At 35.2% G+C, this 24,722-nt stretch overlaps 1 protein-coding gene across 2 annotated transcripts in view; it reads right to left on the reverse strand.

Annotated features, from left to right (window-relative positions):
* COL4A5 (collagen type IV alpha 5 chain) overlaps positions 1–24,722 on the reverse strand; it is a 300,168-nt gene that overhangs the window by 32,201 nt on the left and 243,245 nt on the right. Inside the window, exons 37-47 of one of the 2 annotated variants that reach the window (XM_006082246.2) lie at positions 24,225–24,351; positions 19,311–19,391; positions 18,409–18,507; positions 17,840–17,890; positions 16,456–16,641; positions 14,579–14,587; positions 10,488–10,496; positions 7,052–7,185; positions 4,048–4,120; positions 3,841–3,912; positions 2,906–3,034 (exon numbers count right to left, since the gene is read on the reverse strand). In XM_006082246.2, coding sequence (XP_006082308.1) covers positions 2,906–3,034; positions 3,841–3,912; positions 4,048–4,120; positions 7,052–7,185; positions 10,488–10,496; positions 14,579–14,587; positions 16,456–16,641; positions 17,840–17,890; positions 18,409–18,507; positions 19,311–19,391; positions 24,225–24,351 — 970 coding nt within the window. The remainder of the gene's footprint in view (positions 1–2,905; positions 3,035–3,840; positions 3,913–4,047; positions 4,121–7,051; positions 7,186–10,487; positions 10,497–14,578; positions 14,588–16,455; positions 16,642–17,839; positions 17,891–18,408; positions 18,508–19,310; positions 19,392–24,224; positions 24,352–24,722) is intronic. The other variant, XM_006082247.2, reaches the window with a different exon arrangement.

Genomic DNA, 24,722 nt, shown 5'->3' on the forward strand with positions numbered 1-24,722 from the left:
AACCTCTCTCCTACACCATAAGGAGCTTTCTCACTCCACTCATCTCAACAACACTTAATTTTACCATTCCCTCCTAAACCAGACCAATCCAACCTTTGCCAGGGATTGCTGACTCTGCCTTTCCCTCTCCTCTTCAGCATATACCACCATCCCTATCTAAATCAAGATATGGAATCAGGCAAAAATCACTCTGGCTTATAAAAGGAAAAGGGAACTATATTTCTCAAAAAGGCAGACCTACAGTTTAGGCAAATCAAGTCTCCCTTTTTTCCGTACTTATGTTCTATCTCTTGCTAAGGTAGCTCCTTCCTCCCTCCTGGTCACAGGTCCCATCACTCTACATACCCCACCAGTTACCCAAGCCCCTTTATGCTTTACAAGGTCACAGGGCAATATAACAATAGGCCATCTCCCCTCATCAGTTTGAAACACCACAGTCAACCTGAACAAGCATGTCAAACTCGTGGCCTGCGGACCGCATGTGGCCCACAACAAATATTTTTGTGGCCCAACCAATATAACGGTATGTAAGAAACATTTTAATAAAAATTTCGTAACTTATTTTTTACAATATCTTGTTATACATAATTATTAATAACGAACTACAACGTTCGCTAATGACTGATTACTATAATTGTGTTGCATTCATTTCCCTTACACGCAGGCGCATCATTTCTCTCCACTAATACTAGCAGTGAATATTTTAGCAGCCAATTGCCACATCATTAGTCTTGGACTTACTTACTTGGTGTGTGCAACAGGAAATATTTCACTTTTGGAGAACAAGAAAATTAGGTTTATTTGTGTTATGCTTATTAATTTGTGCAGTTATTCAGTGTCTGTTAAGTTAATGTTCAAGAAAAAATGTTATTTTTTATTAAATTGTTCTATTATTTTATGTTAACAATTATTTATTTCAGCCCTTTGCAGTTAGCATATCTCTATGGAAATAAACCTACATTTCTATGAAAATTGAAGTTTTTGTTTTTTTGAGGCCCACATAAACTTAAACGTTGTTTATCTGGCCTGTGTTAGCCTTTGAGTTTGACATGCTTGACCTAGAACTACCAAACAGCCATAGGTCCCAATAGGTTGACTACCACGTCTCCCTGGAAGCCAATGGTTATTTCCTACAGCTGGTCTGTTTCACTTCTTATCCAACCATCCAGGCCCAGGCTTCAACTGCTTCTTTCTTTCCCTTTTACTTTCCCCTTGGATAACAGCCCATTCTAGCGTTTCCTCCCACTTTCACTATCATAGAATCTCAACCGCTCATCTGTCACCCCTTATTGGTAGCGCCATGGCAACTACGCTCTCAGCTTCGAGCATGGAATAGAGAAAAGGAACCTCATACCCTTTAGTCCACCTCTTCTCTTTATACCTTTCAGCTTGTCTCCATCAGGGATTTTTCTTCCTCTGTGGGGAGAACACATACATCTGTCTCCCCAGTAACTGGACAGAAACCTGTACTGTCATCTCTCACCCAATGTAGATGTAGCCCTCAATAATCAATCTTTACCAGTTTCCATAACCCATCACATCTGGCACAAAAGGGCAGTCAGATAATCCCTCTCCTCATAACCTCTGGTATCTCAGCAGGTGATGGAACTGGCATGGGGGCCTAACCACTGCTCTAATCCTATTTTGAAATCCTGTCTCAGGACCTACAAGAAAGCTCTGGATGCCTAGCAAGGGGCAAAACTGGGAAAATAAGAAACTCACCCCCAGAATAACCTATCCTCCCCTTTCATATCACTAGTCAGGTAACTTAGACCTCGATCTTTTCCTCACTAAAGATAACATGTAAGCCTCAGCTGTATTTTAACTCCAAGCCCAGAAAAGCAGCAAAACCAGAGAAGTGATGCTGTGGCAGCCTCAGGACCAGCTTTTAACTCCCAAGTCACTCAACAGGACAGTTTTTAAGCCTTCACCAACCAGTCTCTGGGAAATCATACTGCTGTGACCCCTCGTCCAGCCGACTACTATCAAAGTCCATTCCCCTGTGATCTTGACGTCCCCCCTCAGCAGGAAATAAATACAGAAGATATGACCTTCATCCCTATTCCATAAAACAAAAAGGCTGGAATGTTAGGTCTGATAAAATAATTGAATAGATATCCCTTCCCCTGGGAACTGACCTTTAGGCCACTTCACAATGGGCATTCCACTTGCTTAGACCACATCCAACTTGCTAAGACCATTAGTTCTACCCTCCGGACTTTCTTAGACTACAGACCTGCACAGGGAATTCTTTGCCCAGAAAAAGCCTGCCTAGAGTCCTTTAAAAACCTCTGATTCTCCCAGTCTTTGGGAGCTGGCACCATTTTGGGGTTCAAGCCATCTGTGTTTCCAGATGACCTAATAAATTCATAATTCTTTACCCCTTTTGGCCTCGTGTGTTCCTCCTTCGGCGACCCTAACAAATTTCATTACAGTGTTTTAAACAACACTAAACTAATCATTCAAATTAGATTACCTAGGCCGTGGTTGGCAAACTGCGGCTCGCGAGCCACATGCGGCTCTTTGGCCCCTTGAGTGTGGCTCTTCCTAAGCCTTAGGAGTACCCTAATTAAGTTAATAACAATGTACCTACCTATATAGTTTAAGTTTAAAAAATTTGGCTCTCAAAAGAAATTTCAATCGTTGTACTGTTGATATTTGGCTTTGTTGACTAATGAGTTTGCCGACCACTGAAGGAGCTACAAGAAATTCAACTGGGGATAAAAGAAGTTAGCACATGAGAAATTGATTTTTTTTAATAAAAAGGAAATGGAACCTGTAGTGGTCTAGTATTCTACCAGTTTCTGAGATTCCTATAGTCAGAAACAAACTCTGACAAGTGAAAGGAGAATTAGGGAAATATTCTCAAATAGATAAGGCTTAAAAAGATGATCTTCAAAGGTACCTGGTAATCCTTGAGGTCCTGGTAATCCTGATAGACCTTTAAATCCAGGTGGGCCTGGGACCCCTGGTGGACCAGCATCGCCTTTGATTATAATGCTCTGTCCTGAAGGACCAGGTAATCCAGGGGGACCTAAAAGTCAAAACACACAACTTTAAAGGTAGGAAAAAGAAAGGTCAGATGGAATAGATGCCAATGTGATCTAAGGTCAAAATAATAACTGATGTGAAAGAAGCAAGTTACATATATTGGAATATTGCCATGTTTAACAGAAATATATTTGGGAAAACTATCACTATATACCAATACTGGAAAAACAGGGTCAATGGAAAAATTAGGCATATTGCCTCTATTTTCAAGCTTTGAAGTGAGACTCAATTACTAAAAAGTCTAATTCATTTCAAATCTGTGAACATTGGTGTTAGGGGAACACAATTCTCTTTCCTGACAAGTCCATTCTAATTCTAACATCATTTGCCGTTCGTATTTGTTGTACTTTCAAGAGACCCACTGAACCAATAGAAGAATTTAGTAGATACCCTATTTCACAGTTTACAGGAATCCTCTATAAGTCTCTCAGCAAAACAAAACAAAAAAACACACATCCAATTTCCATATTTAAACATACCTATGTGACTTGCTTTTGTGATCTGTTCAATTGAATATGATAAATTTTGTGTAATAGGCAATAAAAAAATCTAAGTGAAGCATTCTTGCTGTTCCTGCATCTATCTTAAACATAAAAAGTCTGCTCTCAATATTATATTAATAAAATAGAGAGCTTGAGAGTATGGTAAATAGAGGGATGTCCTGTCTATTTCATCTCAGTTCTTGGGGTCCGAAACTCTGAAAGTTTGCTTGAAAGAAGGAATGCAAACTTTCAAATCCTTCAATGTATTTAAGTCCCAGGTATAACTAGCTATAAGAATAAGTCTTACCTGGGGGGCCAATAAGTCCTGGATCCCCCTCAGGGCCAGCTGAACCAGGTACTCCACTGGGTCCTTTCATACCTGCAAGGAAGGTACATACAATTGCACAACAAAGCACCAGGAACACAGTCTTTACCCAGCCAAGTTATAAAATGGGTATCTTGTCCCATATGTGTTTAATGTAAAGGGGGAACCTTAAAACATCCCTTCAAGTACCTGGAAATCCTGGAACACCAGGGAGACCCGGATCTCCTTTCATTCCATTGAGGCCTGGCCGGCCAGGATTACCCTGAATAAATAGAATAATTAATTGTAGAGAAACAATGGGGAGCTAGCGAGGATATAGGTGGTATTGCAGAATGATTTATAGCACTGGCTGTAGAGTCAAACTTCCAGAATACAAATCCCAATTTTGCCTCTTATTACCTTGTGTGACCTTGAATGGACTATTTAACATTTTCAATTCATAGTTTTCTCACTTATAAAGAAAATATCTACTTTATGAGGTTTCTGTAAGGATTAAATGTGATAGTTACTATTAAGTACTTAGAAAACTGCCTGGCATGTGGTATGTGCTTAATAAATGGTAGCTATTATTTTATTATCATTAGCAAAGAGGCTACTTTCTTTAGTGTAGCCTTGAGGTGATAAGTGCTTAGATTAGAATCACGTGCAAAAATGATGACATTTGAAAGACTTAGCAAAAAATATAGTAGGGCCTATTAATTAATTGGGTTTGAGGGCCAAGAAAACTATGGGGAGGAGAAGAGTTGAAAATAACACTAGAATGAACCTAAAGGAAAAATAAGTAAGAGATAATAAAGCCATTATTAGTAGAAATAAAAAAGAGGCAAGCCTGGAACATTGTACTATGCTAAAATGTAAGAAAATGGTTAAAAAAAGGAGGGACATGTATGTCAGAAAGCCATAAGATCCAGCTTGCAGGGGCTACCAAACCTAAGAGAATTTGAGTATCATAATAAGAAATGCTAGTTTAAAAATTGTAAATCATTCAAAAAATAGAATTTATGAGCCCATACTGCTAATAAATAGACAAATTGAAGAAATCAAAGTCTCTCTTACAGTAGGGCTGACTAGTATATGTGTAGGTAGTGCTAAGGGTTGGAAAATTGTAATTTGCCACTGTTACACTTTTGACTGGTTAAGGGGAAAAGCATAAATAGATATTAAATCTAAGGGAGATTTGAAGAGGAGCAGTGTACTTGCATGATCTTAATGTGTGCCTTCCTGTCATTTTGCTTATTAGTCATAATGGAGAAAATTGTAACAATATATTGGGGAAACCAGATAACAACTTGATGAGGTGATCAAAATTAAGATCAACAACGAGGATCAAATGAACATCTTCAGTCTCCATATCTGAGAAATACACAAAACCACTCATGTAGTATTCCAACTGGGGATGCAAAACTTGAAGAAACAGCAAACAAAAGAAGGAAAATTCTATTTTTAAAAACATAAGAAGGGGCTATATTTCTCCAAAAATGTCAAGATCAGGAAAGAAAAAAGTAGGTTTAGAAATTTTTTGAGATTAAGGGATAATTAAGAGATATGAGAGTTAAATGCAATGCGTGATTTGGTCTGGATCCTATATTGGAGGGTAAAATGCTCTAAAGGGCATTACTTCATCACTTGACACAATTGGAATATGTAATGTAGAAATATAAGTATTGTATGGATATTTAATTTCCTAAAGTTGATAACTATACTGAGGTTATATTAAAATTCTTTAATCTTAGAAATGTTATGCCCTGAAGTATTTAGTGGTAAAGGGTCATGATAGATACAACTTATCCTCAACATATAACATACATACAAAAAGTAAATGGGGAAAACAGTTAACAGTTGGTTCATGGGAGGTTTTCGCCATTCTTGCATTTTATATGTTTCACATTATTTCCAAATAAAAAATTAGGAAAAGTACAAATGCAAGAACTAATTTTCACAAAAGAAAATGAATAGAACTTGACAATACTAGATTTATAAAATATTGGTATCAGGCAGTCTTGAAGCAGGCATAATGACATGTGAACTGGAAATACATGGTAAATGAATGAGATAAGAAGTGAATAGAGAGTGAATAGAGAATGAATATTGGAATAACTAAAATTTTAAGTCTAGGTGTACAGGAAAATAGTGATGCCATCAGAAAAATAGGTTAGTTATTAGAAAGCTTTAAAAGTCACTTCTTCAGATGTTTTTTCCCCCTGCTATATAAAGCAGCCCCATAATTAAAAGACAGAATCCAGACTGTGTTGGCTGCCAAATCTAACAACAATCCTACTGAATGAATTGAAACTTTGAGGATCCATAAAAAAGCAAGTGACTTTTTGGATCACTTAAACCAGCGGTTCTCAACCTGTGGGTCGCGACCCCTTTGGGGGTCGAACGACTCTTTCACAGGGGTCGCCTAAGACCATCAGAAAACACATATATAATTACATATTGTTTTTGTGATTAATCACTATGCTTTAATTATGTTCAATTTGCAACAATGAAAATACATCCTGCATATCAGATATTTACATTACGATTCATAACAGTAGCAAAATTACAGTTATGAAGTAGCAACAAAAATAATTTTATGGTTGGGGGTCACCACAACATGAGGAACTGTATTAAAGGGTCACGGCATTAGGAAGGTTGAGAACCACTGACTTAAACCAAGGTGGAAAACACATGAGTACAGATGTCGGAATATGCTATTACTCTCTTCTTTTGCAGGTAAGGAGAGAAACTCAAAGTATATATCTGCCTTTCCCATATACACAATACAGAAGTATGCAGTGGAGTGAAAATTTGACCCTAAAACCACCTAATTTCATAGTCTAAAATATCCCAACTCACCATAATTACTTCCCTATGAGTGCAATCCTCTACATGCAATGCTCCAATATATATGTCTCCTTTTATAAATTTGCTTTCACTGAAATGCAGGTTTCTTAAATCTACTTGTAAATACTATACATACCAAAGACTCCAGGTAAAGAATCTCTTGAAGAACACTTTATCTATTAGGTGGCAAAGTCCCTTTAGTTGGAAGAAGATAGAAAACATGCCTTTTTCTTTCTTTGTAATTCACCACTGAACCATGCATAGAGGCTTGACCAGTAAATGCTAATTAATATAATGCACCTTGGAATTATCATTGCAACCACTCACATCCCTTTCTCATCAAATATATACTCTTATTTCTTACCTGGAGCCCTGGTGGTCCTTGATCTCCTTTCAAACCAGGTAAACCAGGTTGCCCAGGTTGACCTGGGTTTCCTCTCTCTCCTTTAATACCCCCATTTCCAGGGAGACCCGGGGGACCTTCTGGACCTGGTAGACCTTGATAATTCACAACGATCACATGTCAGCATAGTATAAAAGTTAGGCTTTTAAAATATCAGCCATCTAAATCCTATTAGTTAAGAAATCCAGACTATCTATATTATAAAAGGCCCATGGCCATAACACCATAACGACCAAACCAGTAGAGGCTCTTGCGGCGGGTAGGGCGGTGTGTGAGCTACTAGCGGCGGAGAGCTACAAGCAGTGGAGCGCCAAGAGTGGCAGAGAGCTATGAGCAGCGGAGGGCGGGGCAGCGAGCCACTAGTGGCAATGGGCAGGGCAGCCAGTTGAGGCAAGCCGAAGCGAGCTACTCACACAGGATTTTGTTCATGCTGGGCCTCTAGTATTAAAATATATAGGCGTATGCTGACTCTCTAATGTAAATTGGGCCAGGCTATTTTTTTTATTAACACTGGTTTGCAGTTTTAATTTGCATTTTATTATATATTAAATACAGTACACTCATATCTAAAGAAAGAACTCAGAACATTATAATAAAATTACTTCTGTTATTCTTGTTTGATTTAAGTCAAAGGAAACAGACACCACATGGGGCACTGTTCACAAATTGAAACATGCATCAGAATCTCTAGGAAGGATTGTTAAAACAGATTCCTGGGATCATCCCAAAAGTTTTGGATTCTAGCAAGAGCCCAAGAATTTGCATTCTAGCAAGTTCCCTGTACAAAAACAAGTGCCCTATAGCTACAGTTGTTGGTTCTTCTGAACCACTCTTTCAGAATCATTGCCATAGGGCAATTAGGGATTCAAGTTACCTGTCTCAATGTGGTTAAAATCAAATTGCTTTACTCATAGGCAATTACTTTTATTCAACTTTTATTACTATGCAATTAAGATAGTTATTTAAGCAAACTATTCAATTTTATTTTAGTGACAAGCTTAATACACGGGAATATTTTAAAGTGTCAGAAATTAATTGTCAACATAGTACCTTTCAATTTATTTTAACAATGTTTTCATATTCTTTACATTTTAAATGTTTCTGAAGAAAAATGAGAATGCTGCATATATCTTGTGAATAAATAAAATAATTAAAAATGGAATTTTGCTAAGCTCTTGTCTTTATGTTTTAACTTTCCTTTCTAAATAAAGCAACCAAGGAGATGTTATCAATAGAAACATTGTTCATCACAGAGTGGGAAATAGCTGTGACTTGCTTGCAGAGTGCTAAGCAGTGGCTGAGATTAAGTACTCCTGCATTAAGAAAATAAATATAAAGCCCTAAATAATAAACAGCCAGTAGTTAGCACTTATACCTTCTCTCTCCTCTAGTAATTTTAGTTTTTCATTAGTTTCAACAAAAAATGAAGATATGTAGGAAATATTATGTACATGCTTACATTTGGACAAAGTGTTATCCTTTTGATTGAGGTAAAACTGGCATACAATATTACATAAGTTTCAGGTGTACAACATTGTAATTCAACATATGTATACACTACTAAGTGATAAACAACATAAATCTAGTTGCCATCTTTTAAAAAGGGTCATTTTTTATTGGAAATAAAATTTGGACCTTACTTCTCTTTCCTATACTCGTAAGACCCAGAATCAATGGCTACATGCTAACAAGGCAGCATGGCATCTAGATTAAAAATGCTGGACTTTGAAGCTAGATTGCTGGGTTTGAATCCCAGCTCCATTAATCACTAGCTGTTTGATCTTAATGAGTTTATTAATCTCCTTGGCCATAATTTTATTTAAAATGGAAATTATTTTATATATATATGTATCAAATCTTCTTTATGGATGAACCTTGAAAATATTAAGCTAAGCAAAGTAAGTTAGTCAGAAAAATTTAAGAACCATATGATTTCACTCATATGTGGGATATAAAACTGAAACTCATAGACACAGACAACACTATGCTGATTACCAGAGGGAAGGGGATAGAGGGTGTAAAGGGTAAAGGGGGCCAAATATATGGTTACAGAAGATTATTTGACTTTGGGTGGTGAGCACACAATGTAATATGGAGATCATGTAGCATAGAAATGTACACTTGAAACCTATATATTCTTATTAACCAATGTCACCCCAATAAATTTAATTTAAAAAAATGGAAATTCTTACTTTATAGTAGGAACAGCATACTTTATCATGATGTTCCAAGGATTAAATAAGATAATACATATAAATTACTTAACACAGTGCCTGGCACAGAGTAAGAATTTTTAAAATTATTATTATTATTACTTTAATTATATCTTTAAAATATGAACTCATTTTAAATCATTCAGCTATTTCTATGTGTTTCCACACTATAACACTATCTGGTACATGAGATAGGAAAAAGGTCCACAACAATACAATAATTGTTTTATCTTTTAACATTTTAAATCATATAGTCACCCTAGCTAGGCAACCAGACAGACACACTCAGAAATTCCCTTCCCAAACATAAAGAAAGGGTTGGAGTACTTTACACTTAAACAAACAAACAAACATAAACAACCATTGAGTCTAAACTCCTTACATAGGGCTTTCTAAGCAAAATTGTTTTCATCTATAATATATAGTTTGGTCTAGAAATCAGGTATAAAATTAGTTTTTATTAAGATAAAAATAAACAATTTGTGAATCAGTCTAACAACGACAAGGTAAGATTAAGATAGGGAAAAAATGAGTCTTTTATGACCTTCTTCCCCAGTCTGAAAAGTAATCAGAACATTGTTATCATTTGAAAAGGATTATACTTGTTATGGGCAATGCTCTTTTTGCAATTAAAACTAAATATTGGAAAATTGATTTGTTACTAATTCAGACCTGTTGCTCTAGAGTCCCTGAAATTTAATTTAATTTAATGATTTGCTAATGACACAAGGGGCATATACATTTTATTTTTAACAGCAATCAACAGTTACCCTCTTCTCTTACTGTAATAGTAATGAAAACACAGGTCAATCTCAGGCAACAAAAATTTAAGAAAATAAAATCAATGTACAGAGATTACAAATGGGCTAGATGCTTCCCTAAATATCTTAATGTAGTCTTAAAGATAAAAATAAGTGTATTTCCATTTAAAATTAAACATGTTTTATGTACAGATTGCCTTTTATAAATATAAATACTTGAAACCACAAAGACCTAATGTCATTTGAAACTTGACTATAAACAAGTCACATTACCTTCATCAAAATGTTAAATAGCATAGCAGGTAGTATTTGAGCATAACAGCAATCTTCAATGACTTTTGAATTACAGCAAAAAAAGTGAATTTTTCTTATCATACATGCAAAGCATTAAAAAAAAAAGAATTGACCAGTGAAGAGTCTAACCTTGAAAACCTGGGAAGATCAGAGTTCACCAAAGCCCAAAGATCGATGTTAGCAGTATCAGACATCACACAGTACAAAATAAGATTGAGTTAGAAGTGGTTCACATTATAGCACAAGTTAAACAATACTCCTCTTTGCCAGCATTTATTATTTCCACAGTGTATTCAGTATACAAACAGAACCATACTGGAGTATAGAGAGCCAGACATTTTCAAATAGAGATTATTCAAGGAAATAAGCTGCTAGTTTTTATTAATCCCCAAAATGGAAAATTCTACTGAAAACATCATGTTAACACTGCTACTGTGGCTTTCCAAAAGTTAGCATTTCAAAACATTAAAGTAGCAAACTAGTACCATTTCACTGATAACTTTTCATTCCTTTCACAAAAGGATACTTTTGGATAAATGTTTATCTTGGTTTCTGCAATTTTAGTAAAAACACAAGGTGCAAATTTCTTGATATATTCAGATTGGCCCAAGGAGATAGAATTAATTTAAAGGCCTCATCAGACTAAAATACAAAGCTCATAGGCAACTAAATATACAGATTAAAACACTTGTATACAATGGCCATTACCAGCTATGCTTGTGTTTGCCTTTTTTGAAAATCATTCGATGAGCCACATTCTGATCTATTTTCATAATTCATCAAGAGGCTTTCTTCTTTGCATTATTATTTGTTATAAGTTACTCAAATAAGTAATATGTGTATGTGTATGAGAGAAAAAGCCAATATATATTTGCTCATCATTGGACTTGAAAATAAAGAGTCAAATTTTTAAAATATGTGAAGATCATCAGTGAAGGGATACTTTAAAATATATTGTCATGCAATATCCCACTCAAAACTATAGAAAATACCACATTTCCTTTATTATTATTCAATGCACATATTGAATCAAGCTATTAACTATTAAAAGAAGAATCATTAAATAAAAAGATAAAAAGGCAACAGATAGGACAATTCTTGGTTAATGTTAATTGACTATAAACAATTTACTTTTCTTACAAGTCCTGCTATGATTTATAGACACTGAGGTAAGCAGGGAAAATAAATTGTGCTAAAGCACTGAATCCTAGGAATTAGAAGACATGGGATTTATTCTTGGCTCTGCCACTTAAATGATGGGATTTGGGGCAATTCAATTTCTCTAAGTTGTCTTCTCATCCACATAATGGAAATAGCAATATCTGCCCTAACCTCCCTTGCAGAGTTGTTTTAAAGATTCAATTTTTAACATGTCGACCTGATATCTGCCATATGCAAGGCGCTACAGGGAACACAAAGAGTAGCCAGACCCAAACTCTGCCCTCTAGGAGCTTATAGTAAAAGTATATTATACGATATAAATGGTAACATGTCATATAAATATAAAATGTTACCATTGCTGCCTAAAAGTAAAACTTTTAAAGCACTTTATAATTTGAAATTCAGAAGGCTAAAAACCAGATTTTGTTTAAATGGTTTCTACACCATACACAGCAAGACAATGTTTTGAGCAAAGTCTGGCTAAACAATTAGTTAAATAAGTTAGTATACCTACCTAAGATAATTCAGAGTTTGAGTAAAGGCATTTTATACATGTGCTTGGTATAGAAGAACCATTAACAAAAACTCTTAGAAAAATATATCATTGAAATATATTGTATTTTGGTCTGAGTAAATATCAAGGGAAACTTCAGATCATATCATAGCAAAACTTCTAAGATGTTAATATATAAAAGGTAACATTTTAATGAGTTGTATGCCAAATCAATTTTCTACATGAGGCTCTCAATCCATTATTTCTCAATGACCTAACAAAGCTTAACTGAAAAACAAAGCAAATTTTTTTTTAAAAAATGAAGTCCTGTAATAATTCATAATAAGTAAGATAAACTGGTGAATTGATTGGTAAATTTTAAATCCAGCCTCCATTTAAAGTTGCATTATTCAACTGTTGCAAACAGAACATTGCAGATACCAGGTTACAATAACTATGTAATTTATAGTACATCGGGTGAATAAGTTTTAAAGTAATGAGGTTGCTTTTTTTTCTTTGAGAATATTCTAATGCTTCACAAGAAAGCAATTTTCTTCTAGCTGATAGTAAAGCTTGGAAGTGATCAAGGCAGCAGATTTTTATGCAAGTCAGACAGGGAAGTACTCAAAATTATTTCAAAGTATACCCTAGTCTTCTCTTTATCTTGGTGATATTTAAATAGCATGCACCTGCCTTAATATTTTGGTGACATCCATTTAGGAATAACAAACCAATTGGTAGGGGTTGATGGGGATCATGAAGTAATAGAAAACAAGAAAGTGGAGGCAGGGTTCAGTCTGCCATGTCGAAGTCTCCTAAAATGACTGAGCAGCTTTGCTCCATCACTTATGTTTATAACTAGAATAAGAGACCAGATCATAAGCATTATGCCATACAACTACCTTTGTGGAAGGAGGATTTGTGTTATTAAGTAGAATAGAGACTCAACTGAGCACTGGGGAGCCCTAAGTCAGATTCCCAGCTATGACCTTAAACAAGCTTCTTAACCTCTTTGGACCTCCGTTTTCTCATATATAACAAAGACCACTTGATTGACTAAACCTCTATGAGCCCTCTTCTCAACTAGGCCTCATCCTTGGTCCTGTCCTTGCTCTGCTGAGGTGTGTGTGTGTGTGTGTGTGTGTGTGTGTGTGTGTGTGTGTGTGTTTTAAATATATATTTATTGATTTTCAGAGAGGGAGAGGGAGAGATATAAACACCAATGATGAGAGAAAATGATTAATTGGTTGCTTCCTGTATGCCCCCTACTGGGGATCCAACCACAACCTGGGTATGTGCCCTTGACCAGAATCAAACTTGGGACCCCTCAGTCTGCAGGCCAATGCTCTATTCACCGAGCCAAACCAGCTAGGGCTGCTGAGGTAAGTTTTAACAGTCTCTCTCCCCTGTTGCAATAGTTTTGAATAAAATATGTCTTCCCATCACTAACAAGTGACTGGTGAATAATATCTTTTTGACAAATGTAAAAGTTAGGTCCCTTCCAGATAGGATATTATATGGTTCTATAAAAATAAAAATTTTAGGGGCAGAATACTAAACTAGAGAATCAATTCAAATAGAGATAGATGGCTTCCTAAAAAACAACTTTAACATTTATGAATTTTAAATTAATAAGAAGCCAGAATTTCCTACCATCTCTAATAGACAGAGCTTGGGAAGACACTTTTTCTCCTTTTAGTTCCCTCTTAGAAACTTTTTAAAGGATTATTTATCATGAAAGTAATGACCACACTCCGATATTTTTTTTGTACTTTTTATTCCTGATTAGGTGAGCGTCCTTCACTATGAATCAGCAATTGTTCATTGGACAGCACTTGGTAACTGTTCTTTGATGTGTACTGTGTATATGTGTATGTGTATGATGAAAATAAGATTAAGAGGCTTCTAATCTGTGCAGGTTGCATTGATTTAATTTTTACTCTGTGCCTAGTAATTCATTTTCACAATAGTAGAATTTAGAACTTTTGTGACAACCCCAAAAATGAAGATGGGATCATTTGAAAAATTACAAGAGGTATGGCAAACCAAGAACTGCATATTTGAAGAATCTTTGATGCATATTATTGTTTTAAAAAGAATGCCTTTTTGAAGGAGAGTTCAATTTCATTTGCATTAACTGATATAAGGCAAAAGTTAGAAATACACTCTATTCTAAAGGTTAAAGGTAAAATATTATAAAATATACTTTTGTGTACTACACACTTTCAACTAAAATGAAACAATTATATGCATTTTAAAATGTTAAATTAGTTATTTAATCAAGTAAATTTGGGTTCTGCCAATAGACATAAACAACTGCACTTTCCTGACTCCTTTCAGAGATAAATATGTAGGAACTGAAGACATTATCTGCAGATATATATAGATAGATATAGATAGATATAGATATAGATATAGATATATAGATGTAGATGTAGATGTAGATATAGATATAGATATAGATATAGATATAGATATAGATATAGATATGTATATAAGTATATACATAAATATTTTAAAAGTTTCAATCTTCATGCAGTTACTACTTTAGAGTTAAGGAGCTAACCTGTAGGACCTGGATAGGGATCAAAGTTCACCAAGGCCCAAGATCATCATTATAAAAAAGGAAAAATATCAACATTGTTAGAGATATCAAGAAACTAAAGCATTATACTAACTTCTTTCAAGTTAAATTTTAATTCAAATAAAAAATACTCTGAAAGTTCATTTTCATGCATCTGTAAATAAACCAAATTATCACCACTAAAATGAAAACAGCACATGTGACATATTTTGAGAAGCCAAAAAACATTTTTTAAATAATCATTACTATAAGCTCAGACAAAAACAATCAATTCTGAGAACATTTGGGTTTAAAACTCAATTTTAGTTTGTAGTTTATAAGAAATCAAAAAGTCACAAACACTCATCAGGTGTGCTTCATTCAACTACTCTCATTATTATTTCTTTAGAAATAGTACTTTTTAAAAAAGCTTTTGTGACTAATGTCTTTATGTTGATATATTTCAAAGTAATGCTCAACAGTGAGCTCCATTACTAGTAAGAACAATAACCACAGTGCTGATTAAAATATAAAACAGGAAATAGCTTGGTTTATTGGAATTATTGCATGCATAACCACCAAGGTGTTGTGTCAATACTTTACGTTACATGCAAGAGAGCTAACATGGCTGAGGGAGTGTCACTGGTTTTCTTCAATAGAAAATTAAGGTAAAGCTTTAAATAACACCCTCTACAAACATCTAAATCAAATCAGATAAAAACTGGTTTTGAAAATGATCTTCACATAATTACAATTTTTTTGTGAAGTGATGGATGTGTTAAATAACTATTATGGTAATCATTTTGAGTTATATACACATATGAATTTATTACATTGAACACCTTAAAGTTACATAATGTTTTATGTCAATTGTATTTCAATAAATCTGGGATAAAAAATAAAAAAATAAAAGTATCCTCTGAACAAAGTATATGATCCTAATAAATTTATATTTTAGAGCATATTTTATTTAAGGCAACTCCAATTACTTCAGAGTTTATGGTAACTTAAATGAAAATTTTCACTTTTAAATATAGTTAAAAGGAGTCAAGACTTTCAGAGAAAAAAAGACAAAATTTTTCCTTAGATTTCTCATATCTTTTAAATCAATAAAAGCCAAGTTTTTGATTATCAGAAATATAAAAATTGCATATCAAGTCTCAAATATCTGTTAGTAATCTATCACCAGTGATTGGGCTCAGCAACATTAATTCAGGATGAAAATGAGCATTTCCAAACTTAGTAAAATGAAATGACACAGCACAGACACAAAATGAAAAGTGAACATTGGATGCAAAATTGAGACTACTAGAGCAGTTAACAGACGATAAATGAAGTATAGACATGAAGCTGGTATGAAGAGATCACTATTCAATTTAATCATGCTGTGATTTTGAAGAAAAATTGGATTGCCTAGTTCATAGAGAAGATAAAATTTTTTTATTGTGCTTCGTGACATTTGCTGATCATATGACAGAACCATAGCAACACTTTGGTATGGACCACAAGCATCTACTGAGTGATCACTAAAATGATTTCTGTGATGACATGCTGAGAAGCTCACATTAAAAATGCAGATGGCATTTTGCTGGCAGGTTATCAGTATAGCTTTACATTTAATAAAAATACTAAAAAATCACTATTTCCTTTTTCCTCTATGTGGGTTTGTTTTAGTTCAAATTTAAGAAAATTATGAAAGGCATTACTGAAAAAATATTATATGCCACAGAAATGGATGAAGCAAAGTATAAACCAAACTATTTACTTATAAGAAGTTCTTTGATTATAGATTCTAATGCCCTAAAGACTGAATAACTTGCCAGCAAAATGAAATAAATGGACTAGTAAATAGACCATTCCCCTGCTACTCATGTACATACCTGGTCTCCCAGGAGGACCTTGGAGCCCAGGGTTGCCTTTAGGGCCCTGTAGAGCTGGACCTGGAGAACCAGGAGGGCCTGGGGGACCCTGCACACCAGGGAAACCAGGATAGCCTGGTTCACCCTTTGGACCTGGAAGGCCAGGGTTTCCTGGAATGCCAGGTAATCCTCCATCACCCTTTTGACCTACGAAAGCAAAATGACATTAGAGAACACATTAAATGATATTGAATATTAGGCTTGCCTATAAGGCTAAAGCTATTCAGATTTATTAGAACAAGTAATGGAATATACTAGGGTTATTTCTATCTCTCCCCCAAACCCCAACACATCTAAAAAGCCCATTCATCCTATTAAATATACTTATCTATTATCAGAAGTGTTTACTAGAGTACGCATAGCAATAGGAAAACAATAATAGCTTGCATCCTTAAAGATACCCGTTGAATTAGAACATAAAGCAATGATCATATGACCAGTAGCTGTGAGGAAAAAATAGAAATAAATAGAAAAGTATAAAGTATCTGCAAGAATAGGTTAGAGATGGTTGGAGGAAATTTCTAAAACAAATGTTTTGAGACTAAGTTTGAGACTCTAGGAAGATACAGATCTTCAATGGTATCTATGTGTCCTCAAAGACCAATCTATCCAATATTTAAAAATCACAATCTAGACAAACTGTGCTCAACATTTTTTCTATACCACCAACATGACAGAGAGCAACATATCAGTGGCACATTAAAGTCATAACTTTTAAGTTGAGATCATTGGAAGGATCTTGGAATTTCTAGGAGATAAGTCTGTGGTTTTAAAAATGTCTCCATAAAAATAGGAAATGGTCATTTGAGAATATATATATATATCTGTACACACATTCAATCAGTTAACTACTTGGTGCTTACAATGAGAGTAAAAACATGTGAGTGAAGGTAGATGTGTGTGCACACATACTCATACAAAATGCAAAATGTATATTAACATGGAGTTTTCCAGTGACATTTTTATTATTAGAATGTATTTCTACAGTTTCCTTATATTAACTTGGTTTTGTTTCCATGGGGGTAAGAGAGTGTTTAAAAATCTTTAAAAAAATTAGTGAAATCTACCTCTTCCTACAAGTTTGCTTTCTTTCTTTATCATTTCTTCAGCATTTATGAAGTTAATGAAAAGATATCTACATGTAAATTTCCTTAAGAACACATTTTTTATAGTACAACTCCTCATACTAAATTGTTAAGAACTGCTTTAAGATGTAACTCTAGCTTTGAGTTTTCTGGGGTTTTTTGCACATTTTATAACAATAAATTGTAGAGATGGAAAAATAAGTGTACTGTAGAATATTCTCTATTTATGGACTTATTTAGCATGTTTTATTAAAGTTTACCAGAAAGTCCTGGGAGTCCAGGGGGTCCTGGGATTCCAACGCCTGGTTGGCCTGTCAGAGGATAAACCAACAGCTCTCAAAGAGATAATAATAACTGAAACAAGACAGATTATCTTCTAATTATTTAGGTTTTTATTAACTGCTACAATGTAGATTATATAAACCATGCAGAAGTTTATTTCCAACAGGGGAATTATAATCCCAACATCAGAAAATTATATATACATATATTCTATTTGTGAATATATATATATATATTCATATAAATGGAACATAGATTGCATAATAAAATGAGCTCATTCAAAGAACTTGTTAAAAGTTGGGTAGCTTCTTGACACAAAAAATGGGGCAAGAAAAGTTATGTTTTTCATAAGAGAGAAACAAGTTGATGGATAAATGTGAGGTCACATTCTCAGGATAGAATGGAATATAATTAGAATGGGAACTTGTGGTAGCTTAGAGGGCAAGAAAGAAGATATAATTTCATTGTGGGTAAAAAACAAAGGCAAAAGTTAAGGTAAACAAAAGGGGGAAATTAAAAAATTAAAAACAATGAAAAAATACAGTACCTGGTTCACCCTTCTGTCCAGCTGGTCCAGGAATACCATCTTGACCTGGTTTGCCTTTTTCACCTGGAGGCCCTGGTGGCCCAGGACGACCTCCACCACCTAAATAACATACTGGGAATATTACATCTATTTTCCCAATTCCCCTTTTCTTCCATATTCCCAATTTTTTCGATACTAGCTTTAAATAATTCTATCCAAAAAACAAAAGAACCTCTGAGATACTCCTTTAAATTTATAAAATATTATGAAAAAGAAGCCTAAAAAATAAAGGTAAGTAATGTGAATAAGAAATAGTTTTATCATTTATTCATTACCCAAAATGTTTCAGTTTCTCATTTTAATCTATTTTTAGACTATCCAAGAAAATAAGGTGTGGGGCTAGGACACATTATAGGCCTTATTTTGGGCCAAGGAAAGTGATTTGCTTTATAATTTAGTAAACAAATAAAAGCATTACTCCTTGCCATTGTAAAAACAAATCAGATTTTCTATCTGTTATAGGATACTTGAAATAACTCTCCCTGGAAAAAGTGAGCCTGAAAAATAAGGTCCCATGACAACAATTTTATGTAATTTAAAAAATATTTGTAGTTGATTTAGAGATAAAAGAAGAGAGAGGGAGAGAGAAATAGAAACATCAATAGGCTGCCTCCTGCATGCCTGGAATCAAACCAGCGACCTCTTGGTACATGGGTCGATGCTCAACCACTGAGCAACACTGGCTGGGCAATTTAATGTAATTTTTATTGAGTTGTTCACTTTGTACCTAACAAACAGTGCTAAGTGAATGATCACCATTCCTTGTCTTGAAAATGTTCACAGCTCCCTGAAATGATTTGACTTTCCCAAAATGAACATGAGGCTTAGTTTTACAGAATATCAAACCCCCTTTTTATGCTTACCTATAGGACCAGGTTCTCCTGGAAGTCCAGGGTTCCCAGGAGGACCCATAATACCTTTTGATCCAGGAAGGCCGGGGGTTCCTAAAGTAAAGAGTTCGGTTTAATAAAAAAAGAAAAACTACATTTCTTTGAAAGCTACAATTTATAGTATTAGCATAGAAACAGTGAGGAATAGAAAGAAAACCTCCAAAGATGCTGGTGTTTGATGGTTCTTTTAATAAATTTACAATTTAAATTTATTTATCCAGAGGCTTTAATTATTATATATTCATAATAAAAATAATTACCACCATATTTAACTAGTAGAACTGGCAGGAGTCCATTGTATAGCTATATCAAAAAATTTAATCCATTCATCTATTGTTGAACATTTGGTCACATTTTAGCTATTATGGTTTTCTATTCTATTTAAGGAAACATGGACAACTTCCAGTTTTTGGCTATTTTGAATTATGCTGTTATGGATATTTCTGCATTGGTATTTTTGAAGGCATATGCCATTATTTATCTGGGGTAAATACCTAGATAGGAGTGTAAAAACTAAGTCAGAGAGTAGGTATGTGCTGACTATATATATATATATATATATATCTCCTATCTAATAATAGATAAACATGGTAATTGACAGTACATTTCCTACGCCTTTCATGGGCTAATCCAGCATGATATGCAAATTAACCCCCCACAAAGATGGCGCCTAATTTGCATACTGCAGGCAGGGCCCGGAAGCGCGTGACGCTTCCCGTGGGCCCCGGGCCCCAGACCCTGACCTGGTGAGGTGGGGCCGGTAGCGCCCGACACCGCCTGGGGGATCCGGGCCCTGGATCGGTGACCCAGCGAGGCAGGGCCGGTAGTGCCCAACGCTGCGTGGGGGATTCGGTCAGAGAAGGGAGAGAGGCCAGGTGGCAGAGAAGGGAGGGAGCAGAGGGCTAACGGTGAAAGGGAGGGAGCGAGGCAGCGGAGAAGGGAGTGAAGCCCGCCTTGGTGGGCTTCGCTCCCTTCTCTGTTTCACTGCGGTCTCAGGAAGCCCTATTCTTGCAGGAATAGGCCCGAAGAAGCCCTATTCTTGTAGGAATAGGCCCGAAGAAGGGCCTCTAGTGTGTATATATATATATATATATATATATATATATATATATATATCCCTGCCAAACCATTTTCCATTCACGACAACATTTGGGAATTCCAGTTGCTCCAAATCCTTGTACAACATATGGTGATATCAGTTGCTTTAATAATAGGCATTCTGGTAGGAATGTAGTGCTAATTCATTGTGGTTTTAATTTACATTTCTCTGATGGTTAATGATATTGATCAACTTTTCATGTGCTGAGTAGCCATCCACATATCTTCTTTTATAAAATGTATGTTTAAAGTTTTCCCCATTTAAAAAATATTGAACTGTACATCGTGTTAGTATTGAGTTGTAGAAACTCTTTAAATATCCCAGAAATCAGTCATTTGTCAGATATATATTTTGCAAGTATTTTCTTCTGTGCTGGCTTCCTTATTCATTTTTTATGGTGTCTTTTGATGAAAAGAACAAAAGAACTTAGGTTCTTGGGGAGAAAAAAAACAGAGTGGTGCAATTGGATACCTGTATGGAAATAACAAACCTGGACCCCTACTTCACCCCATAAAAATATTTTTATTTGAGATAAACCATAAATTGAAATATAAAATCTTAAACATTAAACTTTGTAAAAAAATTAGAAGAATATTTCCATAAACTTGAGTATATAAATATTTCTTGAATAGGACACAAAAGCACTAAACTTGAAAGAAGATTGATAAATTGGACTTTATTAAATTTAACAAATTTTTTTCACCACACAACAGCATTAAGAGAATGAAAGGTAAATCTGAGACAGCAAGAATGTATTTTTTTTTAGCAAGAACATATTTGTAACATATATATCTGACACAAGACTCACATTTAAAATATGTAAAGAACTGCCTTAAATCTATAAGATAAAAGGCAAACCACCCAATGAAATATGAGGAAAAAGACTTGGGGCAGGAATCACTTCAAAATGATGCTACACAAATGAGCAATAAGTATATGCTACCGGCCCCACCTCACCAGGTCAGGGGTCCGGGGCCCGGGCCACGGGCAGCGTCACGCGCTTCCGGCCCTGCCTGCAGTATGCAAATTAGCCGCCATCTTTGTTGGTGGTTAATTTGCATATCATGCTGAATAGCCCATGGAAGGCGTAGGAAATGTACTGTCAATTACCATGTTTATCTATTATTAGATAGGAGATATATATATATATATATATATAGTCAGCACATACCTACTCTCTGACTTAGTTTTTACACTCCTATCTAGGTATTTACCCAAGATAAATAATGGCATATGCCTTCAAAAATACCAATGCAGAAATATCCATAACAGCATAATTCAAAATAGCCAAAAACTGGAAGTTGTCCATGTTTCCTTAAATAGAATAGAAAACCATAATAGCTAAAATGTGACCAAATGTTCAACAATAGATGAATGGATTAAATTTTTTGATATAGCTATACAATGGACTCCTGCCAGTTCTACTAGTTAAATATGGTGGTAATTATTTTTATTATGAATATATAATAATTAAAGCCTCTGGATAAATAAATTTAAATTGTAAATTTATTAAAAGAACCATCAAACACCAGCATCTTTGGAGGTTTTCTTTCTATTCCTCACTGTTTCTTCAAAATCATTTCTTCAAAATGATGCTACACAAATGAGCAATAAGTATATGCAATAAGTATATATCCTAATATTATCTTTCATTAGGAAAATGTAAATTAAAACTTCAATGAGATACTTCTATATAACCACTAGAATATTGAAAATTAAAAAGACTGACAATACAAGTCAGGCAAGGCTATGGCCAACTGGACATTTCACAAATAATAACCACTATATGATCATGGCAAGCACCAGGAGCCATCCATGGACATTTCATACATTGCAAGTGTGGCTGTAATTCATAAAACTACTTTGGAAAACTGACACCATCTAATAAATTTAAATATCTACAGACCCTATGATTCAGTAATTCTATTACTAAGTTTTTGTCTAAGAGAAATGAGGACATATTGTATATCCACCAAAAACATGTCAAAGAATGTTAATAGTATCTTTTGAAGAAATTTCCCTCTACTCTTCTATATTCATTCAACTGGTCTAATAATCTGTTCCAATATGAGATAGATTAAAAAGAGAAAATAACCAAATTTAGTTACATACATGTGTATGGGAACCCCACATATATGAGAGGTTCAGAGACTGAAAGATAAAATGAGGCATATGTGGCATCCTGAATTAAGGAAGGAGGTAAGGCAACTGAGACTTTAGAAGGGAGGAGGGTAATTTGCAGGATGATAATAAGAGCAGATGCTCAGTAATTACATATTTCTTCTGACCTATAATTAGGCCATAAAAAGTAATTTCTGGTAATAATCTTTATTATGGGCAAGGTCTCCAATTTAAATTCTTTAAGAGAGAAGTAAAAGTTTCTTGTGGGCCCACAGGGTCTCAGTGGCCTTCAGCTCAAAATAATCCATGCCAAGTGGCAAATCTTGGGGAGACTTTTTCTGAATCCCTTCAACTCCCAAAATGAAAACAACACAAAAATCCATCAACAGGAGAATGGGTAATTGATTACAGTATATTCTTCAATGGGATATTACAGAACATTGTTAAAAACAAAAACAAAAACAAAAACAAAACACCTACTAAGGCATGCAATAAGATAAATGAATCTTATGGACATAATGTTGAGTGAAAGAAGCCAGACATAAGGATATATACTGTGTGATTCCATTTATATGAATTTCAAAAACAGGCAAAATTAATTGATGGTGATAGAAGTCATAGTAGTGGTTACTTGGAGGAGTGGGTTCACTGTGAAGAATGTGTAAACTTTATGGTATGAAGGAACAATTTCATAACTTGATATATATGGTGGATACAAGGATATATACATGGGTAAAAATTCATTTATATTCCTGTACACTTTACTGTATTTATGTTATCCTATATAATAAAAGGCTAATATGCAAATCAACCAAAAAGCAGAATGACCGGTCGCTATGACATGCACTGACCACCAGGGGGAAGATGTTCAATGCAGGAGCAGCCCCCTGGTGGTCAGTGTGTTCCCACAGGGAGAGCACCACCCAGCCAGGAGCTGGGCTCATGGCTGGTGAGCACAGCAGCAGTGGCGGGAGCCTTTCCCACCTCCGCCTCCACGGCAGCACTAAGGATGGCAGTTGGACATCCCCCGAGGGCTCCTGGACTCAAGAGGGTGCAGGCCGGGCTGAGGGACCCCCAGAAGTGCACGAATTTCATGCACCAGGTCTCTAGTATTTCAATAAAAAGGTTAAGGAAAAGATAACTAAAGGCCAGTTCCACCTATGCCACTGTTAACCCAAAGTAAAGGGACTATAACAATCTAGTTCATGCTACTTTCTTGTCTATAATGCTAAGTCCTTTTGCTTGCACAACACAGTCCTTGTCATTTGAATGAATGGTATGATTGTTCATTCTACCAATAGCTACCCACTGTGTACCTGAGTACAGGCTAAGAGAATCAGCAGCATACTAAGGTTTGGCAATATACATTATCAATTACAAACATTGTAAGGCCTCTTAATTGATTTGTGGCCAACAGTCGAAGATTGGAAAATGATCCATCAAATAGTCCTATGTCCACAGGATATTGTTCTGCTGAGTTGGTAATTCTCATTTTATACAGAAAGAAATTTGGTCAAAGAAAAGTTAAAGAGCTAGTTCAAAATTATGTTGCTAGTCAGTAGCTGATTGGAAAATAGAATAAAAGCCTGCCAAATAAGTTGCTCTGTGATATAGGTTAGAGTAGATAAAGAAAGAGAGAATGAAGCATTTAAGAAAAAGAATATTACCAGGGAATCCAGGAAGGCCTGGTTGTCCTTTTGCTCCAGGAGTCCCTGGTAATCCAGGCAAACCAGTATCTCCCATAGAACCTTTGATACCAGGATTCCCTGGGTATCCAGGCAGACCAGGTTCACCCTAGAAATTTGAATAAAAAGATAAAACTAAAGTCTCCCCAGTACTTAGATTATATAATGACATAACATTTATAGACCTTTTACTATGTGTCAGGCGCATTACTGAGTGATTTACATAAATTGCTTAATTTAATCATTTTAACAGCCCTTTGAGTTAGACTTTATCATATCTTATATAATAAAAGCCTAATATGCAAATCAACCAAACAGCAGAACGACCAGTGGAATGACTGGTCGCTATGACATGCACTGACCACCAGGGGAGAGACGCTCAATGCAGGAGCTGCCCCGAACCTGCAGGCCCCAGACCAGCCAAGGCGAGTGCCAGTGGGTTCCCCCCAGATTACCCCGCTGGTCTCCTCCCAGCTGCGG

Source organism: Myotis lucifugus, unplaced genomic scaffold, assembly GCF_000147115.1.
Source record: "Myotis lucifugus unplaced genomic scaffold, Myoluc2.0 scaffold_2, whole genome shotgun sequence".
In the NCBI taxonomy this organism is placed as follows: domain Eukaryota; kingdom Metazoa; phylum Chordata; class Mammalia; order Chiroptera; family Vespertilionidae; genus Myotis; species Myotis lucifugus.